The 13,094-nt window shown below is 26.2% G+C and overlaps 1 protein-coding gene across 1 annotated transcript; it reads right to left on the bottom strand.

Annotated features, from left to right (window-relative positions):
• Positions 1 to 795: 795 nt before the first annotated feature.
• On the bottom strand, positions 796 to 7,885 carry LOC122268334 (uncharacterized). The gene is made up of 4 exons (XM_043041562.3): positions 7,808 to 7,885; positions 3,683 to 3,742; positions 1,943 to 1,980; positions 796 to 1,848 (listed from the first exon to the last, which is right to left on the bottom strand). The coding sequence occupies exons 2-4, from the start codon at positions 3,702 to 3,704 to the stop codon at positions 1,426 to 1,428; spliced, it is 483 nt and encodes a 160-aa protein (XP_042897496.1). The 5' UTR covers positions 3,705 to 3,742; positions 7,808 to 7,885; the 3' UTR covers positions 796 to 1,425.
• Between the last annotated feature and the right edge of the window lie 5,209 nt (positions 7,886 to 13,094).

Raw genomic sequence — 13,094 nt, 5'->3', positions numbered from 1 at the left:
TGTATTTTTTTATAATCTTCCATAAAGGCTCCATCTTAGCTACGAATCATATTTTAATCATAGGATGAGATAAAACTATTTTTTTCAATATTTTCAATAAGAGATTTTGCTAGATTAATATAAAACAAAAATAATTAATAATCTTTTATAGTGTTAGCTGAAATTATACTTGTACTTACTTAAACATATAAAAGAAAAGGAAATACTTATGAAATAATTAGATCTTTATTAATAAAAAAAGAGTTTTTTGAATGTTAAAACAGTTTAATTTTCTTCTATTTTTCTTTAACCATGTACCTTCATATTTCTCTGTTCAAACAAATTCTTTCTTTCTTACACGATACAAAATTTATATTTCTCTTAAACAAGAGAAAATTGTACTTGACGTTATTTTTTAAGTTAAAACATTATTTTTTTCTTATGATATAGCGAAAATAAAAATTAGTAATTGCATTGAAAATACACTTTGCATTTTTAGTTCTTTTTTTTCAAATATTACTCCTTTTACATTTAATTGAAAGTGAGGACGTATTAATTTTTTAACTATTAAGAAATAAGTGATAAAAAATATTGAATTTTCATAAAAATTCAAATCAGATTGCTTGAAAATTTTTTGCGTTTAAAAACAATTTTGCAATCAATATTCTTATTTTAAATTATTAAATTAAAAATTTTAAATTTTTGGCGCACATATCTTGGAAAATTGGAAACCTCTAAAAGTAAAGGGTCTTTAAGCATTTAAAAATGTACAGTAGGTAATTATTTCAGTAAATTTGAAGCAGCAAGTACGAAACATAAATTTGCAATTACATTTATTTGGCAACATAAATAGTCTAACTCAACAACAAAAGCTCATGAATCAGTTATGACTATCACAGGAATACGTTAACGAAGATTTTTTAACAGTGAATACAAACATCCACTTAGCACAATGATATACTAAACATAATACCATAACTATAGGATTATACAATATTCACAAAAAATAACAGTTCCCAAAAATAGAGTATAACAAAGAAATAACACTAAATGGAATATGTTGCTTTATAGACAGCGGCCTTTAACTTCGGATATAGTTAAGTAAACAGTTTTCAATCATCGAAACAAAACAAAAACAAAACTTAAACTAAAATGTTACTTTCTAGGCAGTGGCCTTTAAGTAATGTCTTTGCAATTCAAAGTATATGAGAATCAGTTTTATTAATTTTTAAACACAAAATTAAGGAAAAAAATCTCCGAAAATAGAACGAATTTTTAAAACAGCCAATGTCTAAAACCATTAGTTTTGATTACATAATTTAGTTAATTTAGTCGAGTTATGTTAATAGAAATAAATCACGAAAATAGCTTCAGTGTTTTCCATAAATGGTATTTTTCCTTGTTGTCCGTATCAGTTTTCTGGTCATCATTTTGTCAAGTTATGAATCAACCTCGCTGTGGTGCTGGACGGTTAACTTGGTTATATTCTCCACCACGATTTCTATAAAGCAAAGGTTCAGCTCGTTGTATATCATCATCATTGAGGAAATAAAGTTGGGGGTCTCCAGCATTTATTCTGTCGTTGATATTGTAAAATGATGGTGCTTCTGGACATGGAACGGCATCTTCTGGATCAGCACAGGTCAGTGTTAGTTGATTGAAAAGAGTTTGATTGCCGCACAAGAATGACCATTGCTGGGTGTTCTGGGAGCCATCCTCATTTGGGGTGGAATGGCAGACATGGAAGATTTGGCAGTTGTTGTCTACGTCGGCGTAGTAACCGTCATTGAAGCAAGAAAACGAAGTTTTAATAGCCCCAACTAAAATGTCGGCTCCATCTGGAAGAGAATAGGCTTCTCTTTTCGCTCTCTGTAATAGAACATATTCACAATAAAATCTATTCACTGGCACTTAATTTGCAACAAAAAGAATAAATTTATTATTTATTTATAGTTGTTGTTACCTTTGGTGCAGCTAAGATTGTTGAAAAGAGCAACGCACCTAAAAGAGAAAAAAAATAGGAATAATACTAATGAAATAAAAATTGATCTACTGCTAATGAATACATATCATAATAAAATTCCGATGCTGATAATGTGGTCCAAATCAGTGTTCTTAACGGATGCCAGGGTCAAAAATTACAATACGCGATATACCCGGGGCATGTATTTAGTCCAATCAGGCAAGTATATTTTACTCTCATATGTTCTGTAAGGAATGCATATTTTACTCCCACATGTACGGCTGCACATCGAAACATTCAATAAAAAAATACCGTGCATTAAAATAAAAGAAAATACAGTAATCAAAAAACACCATGCCAGAAATCTTTGTCGAAAATCGCCAAGATACCGAAATTGCCTCAAATTGTAAGAAAAAAACTGAAAAAGAAAATTTATGTATAAATAAAAAACAAATACTTCCATGGTTTACGCATAAGGAAATAATTCACATAATAGTTTATAATAAGTTCTGCTTACGTCAATAGTACTTATAAAAAATTTGATAACAATACTTTTTTGTTAACTATAATACTCTGCTTTGGCCTTATTGATACTAAACATTTTCCTGTTATTAATACTCCATGCTTGTTTAATGTAATGAAACTATTTATTATTTCAGATTTATACTTAAAATAAGCTGTTGTAATTAAATTAAAACAGAAAAACTTTTATGTAATTAATGTAATTAAAACATAATGTAATTAAACTAATGTAATTAAAACAGAATATACTTAAACTAAGGTAATTAAAACAGAAAAACTTTTAAAAAGCGAAACATTTCTTATATTCCTTGATGTTATAGCATATTTATGTTAATTAAGTGTAATAGATAATCTTAATTCTTAAACAATATCAAAAACCTGCTTTACAGAATTGCGTTACTCAACTTGTAAAATGCTAAAAAATGTTAAATATATTCAGAGTAAAATTTTCAATTAAGGGATTGCTTTGAAATATTCTATGTATCATGCTTTGCTTTGATTATTTCTTTATTTTTGAATGAATTAATTAGTTAATTTTTAATTAGTTTAATTAAATTAGTTTATTAGTTTAAATGAGTTAATTTTAAAGTTGGTAAATTTTCCTTAATTTGAAATTTCTGTATTTTTTAATTTTGTTAAATAATTAATAGCTACATAATTTAATACTCAATGGTAACTAAAATTTAAATTACGTAATGGAAACATTTTTATTTAAAACTACTCAAAAACAGATCATTATAAAACTTATTAAAAATGTAATTGGTAGCAAATTTTAAAACTTCGCTCTTGAAACTTAAAACTCTTTCGAAATTATTGGAGATTTCAATTCAGATATGGGACTTAACTGCGAGTAAAACAATGGGACTCCGATATTTTCATAGCAGTTTAAAGACCGCATGTCCTTAATTTGATATGACCTTTATAAAGCCATAAAGTGATCATCATGAATCTCGTGAACTCGATTTTATACATTAGCGGTTTCCAATAAAATGGAGCCACAATAATAATCATATAATATCTGAGATAAGGTCTTAGTTTTCAGACTACAAATTTTTAACATTTTAAATTAGACCAATCATTTAAATGCATGGTTTCTGAAAAATATACTAAACTAAGAAAGAAAAGGAAAAGAAATGGAAATGGAAATATGAAATGGAAAAATTGACTAATATATTAAAAAACAATTTTCTGAGAAAATTCATACTAAGCAATACTTACAAATAATAAAGTACTTCATCATAATTGTTTGAAATTAATGCTATGCTTTGTATTTTTTCCCTGTAAGAAAAATCATGACTTTAATAATACTCTTAATTATACAAAAATAATTATAATAATATAAATAAATAAATGGCTTTAATAATACAAAATACGCCTTAAGATACACAAAATTAACTAAATGATGCTTGCAAACTTTGATTTTGAAAGTTTTTATACGGTTAATTTTTTAAATCATTAATAAATTAACCATCATAATAAGAATTATATTGGAAATATAAATGCAATAATCACGAATTGAAACTTATACGACTCTATAAGAATCATGGTTCAATTGAAAATATAATAGATATTTATGTCTAATACTATTAATGAAGTAAGGAATTTATTTGATAATGGATAAAAAAAATTCTCTTAATATGCATTACATAAAGAGTAATCCTGAATTATTATATATATATATATATATATATATATATATATATATATATATATATATATATATATATATATATATATATATATATATATATATATATATATATGTGTGTGTGTGTGTGTGTGTGTGTGTGTGTGTGTAACATAAAAAGCTTCTATTAATCTATTTATGTTATTTTCTCTGCTAAAAAACGTCATCCTAATTAATTATTCAAATCGAAGCACTTACTCATACTTTTAAAAAGCCACATCCTGTTCCTAAATCTATTTTTGACTCTAGTATGCCTAAATTTAAGTAAAGACATTTTTCCCTTTAAGCTTCGTGGAAATCACTCGACCTATTAACCAATAGAAATTTCTAAGATTTCTCTCTTTTCCCTAAATAGAGACATTTTCGGATTTTTTGCATATATATATATATATATATATATATATATATATATATATATATATATATATATATATATATATATATATATATATATATATATATATATATATATATATATATCTATATATATACATCGATTCGCTGAGCGTTATGAACAGTCAAAGATGGTTGAAATTCTCCAATGAATGATAGTTACCCAACAAGCCATATTATATAAAATTATGAAACAACAGTCACTCGAAATAACAACAATTAAGAATCTTCACTCAAAATAGAAATAGAAATGTTCTAGAAGAATGTTTAGTTGAAACTTCTGATAAAAAAATATTTCAGCGAATTAATACTTGTTTTTATTCTAATTCTTTAATTGTTCTAGTGAATAATCTAGTGAATCAATTTAAGATAGGATCTCTTTGTATTGCCGCAAAACGAAACTTTAAACAAAACTTGACTATATTTTTTAAAAAAAAGTAGCAGGTTTATCTCAAATGTTAAAAAAATCTCTTATTTTTATCATTGCTCTAAACCTAACCTTTAATTGCCTTCAAAGAAACTTGGTAAAAAAGTTTCCACTTGAACTAGATTAAGTTATTATAAAACTAAACAAATATGCTCACCTTCAGAGATAATGTCATTTTTACAAATATTTTTTTTAAAACTTGTAATGTACATAATCGTCGACTCAATTACAATTAAAATGCTGTTTCAAAAATGTTTATTTATCAGTTATTTGAAACATTCAAGTATTCAGTTTAGCAGAACCATTTTTAAGAACCTTTACACTATGTTTAAAATAGAAAATTAAAAAAAAATGCTAAATACTTAAGTACATTGGTATTAAGTGCATACTTATCGACATTGAAGTTTGTTAAATATCACATTTTTTGTTTAAGAGAATTAATAATTAAACATTACTTGAAAAAAAATATTAAATTGAGTCATGCCGTTAGACTGCACGTGACAACGCTCTTAAGGTTTCACATTTATTGTTAAAATTTTAACAAAGCTGCAAGGGAGGTACTACATGCAACACTTTCAATGAAACAAAAGTTTTTTTATACATATATTTCAGTATAGACTGTTTTGTATATAATAGTGACAGCCTATTTTTTTAGACACGCAAATATTCGTTGTTAAAATACATATTGTAATAAAAATGCATATGGGAACAAAAATGTACATTTAAATTTATTCCTAATATTTTTAGTTTAAATAAACTTAAGATAACACTTTTATGAACGATCTTGAAACAGAATCTAATTATTTAAACGCACTGTGAAAGCTATTTAAGCGCATTCGACTTAACTTACAGTACAGGAACTCTGGGTGCGCCATCCGTAAAATTTATTTTGTAGTAAAATCCATTTTTGCTGAAAAATATTATACCGTAATTTTTACCGTAATATTTATTTATTTCAAGTGCTTCAGTGATTTTATGACAATTACTACTATAAAAAATTTACTGTGTATCAGTTTTTCTGAACCGCAATATTTTCTGGTAAAAATGGATTTTATGGTAAAAAGTATCGGTAACCTGAGTGATGGAACTTTTTACCATAACTGGAATGTAATTCTAAACAAGTTTGAAGCCAACAAGGGCCAAAATAGTTTAAAGCCGAAAGGCTACAAAAGGCTGTAGGCTACAAAAATAGAATTATGTCATATATTTAAAAGCAAAATGAACAAAAAGTTTATTTTTATTTTTTTTATCTATGATTAGTTATTTTAAAACCTTGTATTCGAAAATTGATAATTTGGATACGTTGAAGAAAAAACACGTGAGTGAACGAATGCTTTTATAATTTTTTTTTCAGTGCATGTTAGCAATCAGTGGCAAAGAAAAATTTCAGATTCTATATAACATCAAAAGAGGAAATAGTGTGTTACGTTCAAGAAATTTCCGAGCCTATTGATATTCTTTTATTCACTTTAAAGAGCATATAAAAGTCTGATAGCTTAGTGAAGCACAAAACAAAAGGCAAAGAAATTACAGTAGCATTAAAAAAAAGTTTTAAACACAATTGTTAAATAAATATTATATATTTAATATAATGTCTGTAACAAACTATATTATCTAAGTTTATTTTAAGCAATCATTATTTTCACGATAAAATCAACAATTTCGATCTTGCGCAAGAATTAAATGCATTATTATTATCTATAATATTATAACTAATTTTAAAAAAAAAATAAATATTTCGGTTTTTTAAAACGGTTTTATTTATTGATTGATTGCTAACACTAAATGCACTACAGAACGATTCTGCAACATTTTTTTTCCACACGTGAAGCATGCAAATTAATATATTTTTCAAAAGAATTTTTAAATTTAATCTATAAACTTAAGTTTCTTAAATATCTTAGTAACAAATGAAGTACATATAGAAAATTAGTTTTATTGTCATTAAACAGCATGTGAAAAATTATAATTTCTGATTGTCCTTCAAAGTGAAATTTTAGCCCCCGTGTTTTTAAAAGTAGGAGTTTAATACACATGCTGTTTTCCAGAAAATATTTTTTTTCAGCAATTCATATACAAAAAAAAATTAGTTGCTGATTATGTTTTTTTTTTGTGAGCCATGATTTATAGCAAACAAACTTTACGTGTTGAATTGCAAACTTTTTCTCTGGCGAAATAAAGAAGTTCAGTGTTTAATATATGTTAATTGCATGTATATGTTATTTTTGAAATCTAAATTTCCTATGCATATTTGAAGAAAACGACAGTTTGGATACATATGAATCATACCGATGGTTTCTTTTCAAACAATGCGTTTAAAGATAATAACTTACATTCACAAATTATGAACATTAATTTTAAAATTCTTTAACAATACTTTGCACTATTCTCATAGCTTGTTAACACATATATCTAAACATGCTCAGATGTCCTCACACCTATCAACATATAAATATATCTATGCAAATAAATAAAACACGTGTCAGGACATTTATCTATATATTCACGTATTTCCTCACACTTGTCAGCACATATTTAAATCATATATCCGTATTTACATTGAATATAAATTTATATTGAAATATTTTATTTAATCAATAACGAAACTTTTTTATCTTTCCCACTGTTTTTTTTTCTTTCTAAATTAACATTATAGCTATCAATATTTCTATCTAATCTGAAAATTGAATAGCTAAAAATTTTTTAGTAAAATTTATAAATCTTTGAAGCATTAAAGTATTTAGGTAGCGATTAGCTTAGAATTTAGCTAACAATCCAAAAACGTTCAAAACAATGAACTCATAAGAATATAAAATCAGATAAGATAAGGACTTACCACTGATGATGGTTTGCTGAAGGGTGAGAATGAATCAGGGACAACCCGCCATGCTTTTATACTACCTGCCGCTTCTTTAATTCCTCACTCAAGGATCAGGAGGGTCAAAGAGGCCGTACCGTAAATTCTTTTTTCCTCTAACAGTGGCAAATAGACAATAAAAATAAATTAGATGATCTAATCATGGAACTATCAAATGTGCAAATGTGTGCGGAAGAATAAGAGCACAACCTTGTCATGTGGCATGACACTTGACCCCCCTCATACAGCGGTACATGTACTGAAGATGAGTTACGACATGTCGTTATGAAAGTTCTGAAATTTAGATTTCTACACCTTCTTTTTCTTTTGTCTTTGTCTCAACATGCTGAAAATGAATGAGTCCTTCTTTTAAGTACTTTTTATAACCAGATGCGCCTTGCACGCCATTTCTGGTCACTTTTGAAAGTAATGGTTCAATACAATATACCATATGTTTTTAACAATATACCAATCACTAGTTTTATATTACACTGATAACTGCATATATGTATTTCTTTTAAAGTTACATCAATGATGATAATTGACATAAGTATAAAATCAAAAATAGATGTCTCTTTACTGTAAAATGGCTGATTTTTGAATATTATGGATACTATCAAGAAGAAGCATATCTGATGTATTTTGCAACAAGATTTTAATAGGCTCTGAAGTGCTAAAAGAAAAAAATAACAGAATCAAATAGACATTCCTGGAAGGACTTAGGACAAAATGGTTTTATGTCTCAAAGATATTTAACATAATACTTAGAAATTTATCAGTAGTATATTTTTTATACGAAAACTACAACATTGGCATTAAAAAAGAGTTATCAAGTAAGGAATAAGTTAATAAGAAATTTATTTAATAATCGATATGTGCAATCTATAGTGGGGTTGACATTCAGATTCTTAGAACTAATAGTGCAGCAGTTTTAAAATGTAATTCTTTTTTTCAAAGTTTGGGATTATTTTTAGCCTGGTGGTATGTTATGTCTGCTGGATTCTAAAATAAGGCTGGCAAATGAATACAAAATCTTTATGTTTTGTTTTTAGGTTATGCAACACTTTTCAAGAATAAGCAATACATGTGTTTGACTTTGTGTTCCTCTGGTTAGAGTATTTAGAAAAATTGGCAATTTCCAGTTGGACAAATAAAATGTAATGAAAAAAAAAAACATTATTTGTCATCGTAATCATGTCCTCTTCTTACTGCATGCTTTATGAATCTCTACTTATTGTGTTGCATATCAAATCACGCGATTTAATGTAACCTTCCTTAATAGAGGTACATAAAGTAAGAGTTTTATTAATAAAATGCCAACTGCCTACTATAAATAATGACTTCTCGACTTTAGTATACAATTGCATTGAGTGATGAACATAACAATCATAATTTCACTCCGTTTAATTGAAAAGTCTTTGCATAATTTTCCTAAGAAAGAAATAAGAAAAACAAATTCTGCACTGAGAAAAAGAAACATGGTCTCAACTACCAAGAAAAATTTGTTTTATTTTTAGCTGCATGAGAAAATAAAAAATCTCTCTATTTTTTTTAAAGGTGATTTTGATAAAATTAACATGAAAATATGGTTTTATAATATGCGAAACAATTTGGTAGTTTAATGCTGATAATTTAGAGCATAGCCTGAAAACTAGTTTTTTTTTTATGAAATTTACTTTTCAGTATTATATTTTTTATTAAATGTATGGTAATAAGAACTATAATTTTGAAAACAAAAATTTCTGGTACATCGTTGACATGGAAAAATTAACAAATGAGTTGCTTAAATACCTTAAATTTTGATTTTATTTACCAGAATTAAGACTTTTTTCAATAGATTTACCATGTCGTTACTATAGAGTACAGTAATTTTACTAGAAATTGTTTTCTTCATATAGCTATATAGACTATATCGTCAAAGCTCCTATTAGTTTAATCAACAAAATAGGGTTTTATGTGAAAATGCTTAGGTATTTGATAGTGTTTCAGATAAATAAAAAAATAGCCTTAAAAATATTTAAGGAAGTTAATTCGTTAAAAGTCATTTTGACGCTATCAATGGATTAACTGTGAAGTTCACTTTTGAAACAATATAAATGCTTTTAAATTAAGTCTTTTTAGTTAGTTCCATACATCAGAAAATATGAGCATTGAATTAAGTTCTATAGACTTAAATGAAGAATATTCATCATCACTTTTACTATCTTTATTTATTATTTTGGAAAAAAAATATAGTTTTAAGCTTGAGCACTGCTGTTGATTTTTGAAAATGCTTTTATCTGAAAATAATTTAAACAATTTTTAACACATGAGTTAGCCTTAAGATCTGCTTATACTTACAATGAAAAATTTTGAAAAAGTCATTTCTATATTTATTTTTAAATTATGTTAATGGCATGAAATATGTAAAAATTTCTATGAAATAATAAGATATTAATTAACTGAGAAAGTCAGTTTAGAATTATTGTATATAAATTTAAAACAAAAGCAGGGCATGCATAGCAGATTACAGTTTTGCAGTTAAAAAAAAATAAAGCGATTGAAAATTTTAGAGACTAGTGAACAATTTTAGCAAATTCCATGAACTATCTTATGAGTTTTTTAGTAATACATTTTTTACATATGTCCATTTGAAGAAGAACAAAGTTATATTAATATAGTTTTAAAGTGTAAGCAAAAAGTAAAATTTCAGTGTTGGTTGAATTGATGAAAATATTCACTAAATGAAAATTTTTAGCAATGAAATTTGATGTTATTTTGTAATAAGTATGTACACGTAACACAGCAAAAATAGAACTTAAATGCTAAATAGGAAAATACTTTTTGTTAATTTAGAAAAATCGACTTTTTCCTTTTTATATATGTTCCCCAAACGCTTATTATCATTGATAATAAAAATGATTGCCTTAAAAATTTTCCAACGATTGCCGTTAAATGTGACCAAATATGGTGGAAGCTTAGCGAAGTTTGGAAGGCACCCGCTGAAAATATATTTTTTTCATTATTTTTTTTCTTCTGGCATTTAATTAGATTCGGGTCAGCTGTGGCTTTCCTCAGTTTGAAAAAGATGGATAAACTATTGTCATTTTGATTACATCTTCCCTAATCTGTTACTGATTCGTCATTCTGAAAGACTTTTTTGCCAATCTTGCAGCTCCAGTTAGTGAAGCGAAAGCAAGGTATGTGATCATTATTATAAATAAGTTTCAACTAACATCTCTTCAGCTGTTCTCTGAAATATACAAAAGCTGCAAGCTTAAAGCAAAATGAGATTTTGTCATCAGAATAATATAACTTACAGTCTTTAACAAAAGTTTCACGAAAAAACCTTTATTATTTATTATGATTTCCATTTTAGAAATTTACTAAGTCATTTTTGGAACATCTATAGAGTTACTTTAGTAAATTCCAATTCAAAAACTGCTTAAAAGCGTAGAATCTTAGAGTAATAATTGGTATTACTGTAAATAACATCTATCTTTCTCTTAAACAGGGAAACAACTTATAAATGACCTTTGAGCAAGGGATTGGAATACAATAATAATAACAAATGGCTCTTACAAACACAAAAGCATCAAAATATTTTTTCCTTCAACCTACATGCGTCATATTTTAGTTAACTAAAATTGCTTTTGGAAAATTTATCCAATTATCCAGCAAATTCCTAGGCATAAATCCTGTTTCCGTGAGATTTGCTAATTTCTTATAGCTTTGTTTGACAAGGGATTCATTCGAAACAGATATTATATTAAACTACGATAGTAATTTTTTTTAAAATTACCTTTATGTTTCTAAATAGATATTTTTATATTCAATTTACCCTAAAACGTAAGTAGTTTCCGAGAATATTCAACGTAATTGTATATATTTTATGATTTTTAAAACATTTTGCTCCATATATTTCCGAAAAAATGCATACATATGACTAAAAAAATATTTTGAAATTACTTTTTGAAAAATTACCCTTTGAAATTATTATTTAATTTGAAAAAAAAAACTCAAATTCCGAAAAATATATAGCGTATAGTATAAATGCGAATTAGTGAATTTTGATGTAAACTTTTATACCATGTGCTGAATTTTTAAGAAGATTTTATATTTAACTATTGGAGTAAACATTTTCAGAAAATATCCATATGTGTTTTAAATATTTATAGAAATTTTTTATAAAAATTTATATGTAATTTAAAACTCACTAACCCTTTAGCAAAATATATAGTGTTTTCTAAATACTGGATGAATAGCGAATTTTTGTAATTTTTAAATGATGGAAGCAAATATGTGAAGCTTCACATGAAGCTTCATGTGAAATATGGCATTATTCAAATCAAGTAAGAATATTACAGTGCATTAAGATACATTTTAGAAAATGCACGCAAATATAAAAAAAAATAATATTGTTGTAATGATAAAAATTATGTGTGTTTGGTGTTTTATAATTGACTAATTGAAGATGACTAATTGAATTGACTAATTGAAGATGACTAATTAAATTGATTAATTGAAGATAGGATGAAAATAACAGTTGAAGATGAAAACTGGATCATAATTAAAATAAAACTTTATTTAGTAGTATTTGTAGAGCTCGGGATACAAAATTATATTTTCATCCATAAGACTACAAGTTGAATAAATTTTGCATAATAATATTAAAAAGGACAGGTCATGGGAGGTAAATCCCCCATGACCTGCCTAATTAAGAGCCAAATTAAAATAAAATGATGGAATTGTTCCCTACGGACAAGCTAGGAGCATGGAAGACATCCAAGGTTGGTGATTTATCGACAGATAACATCGCAAAAACAAAGCCAACCCTCCATAATCAATATAAAGTTTGAAAATTCTTTGGCGATCGCGAATCGCCAACAAGACTATGAGAATTAGTATAACCATGTAACTGAAACATATTTGTGTTAAGAAATAAAGAGTTAAAAATTTGTTTTCAGTTAAGCGCGACAGTGAATTAATGAGTCTATTTTAGTATTAAAATGAAAAGTTAGCATTGATCTATAAGAAGAGAATAAAATATTTTATGCTTGCTTTTTATAAATTTTAATAAAAATTAACTAATTGATTTATTTCTATTAAAATTCGATTAAGAATGATTAAAAAATAAGTTGAAGAAATTAAAGGAATTTTTAGACTTTTAAATAATTATTCCATAAAATGCATTCTTAAGACAAAAAATTAAGATTTCATAATTAAATAATGCTGAAGTTGAAAAATAATTTCTTTTTAACCAATCCCCTTTTAAATTCATATTATA

Source organism: Parasteatoda tepidariorum, chromosome 1 (genome assembly GCF_982258835.1).
Source record: "Parasteatoda tepidariorum strain Cologne lab strain chromosome 1, Ptep-v5.0, whole genome shotgun sequence".
Lineage (NCBI taxonomy): Eukaryota > Metazoa > Arthropoda > Arachnida > Araneae > Theridiidae > Parasteatoda > Parasteatoda tepidariorum.
The sequence above is the reverse complement of the archived record's forward strand: the minus strand, read 5'-3'. Positions and strand labels throughout refer to the sequence as shown.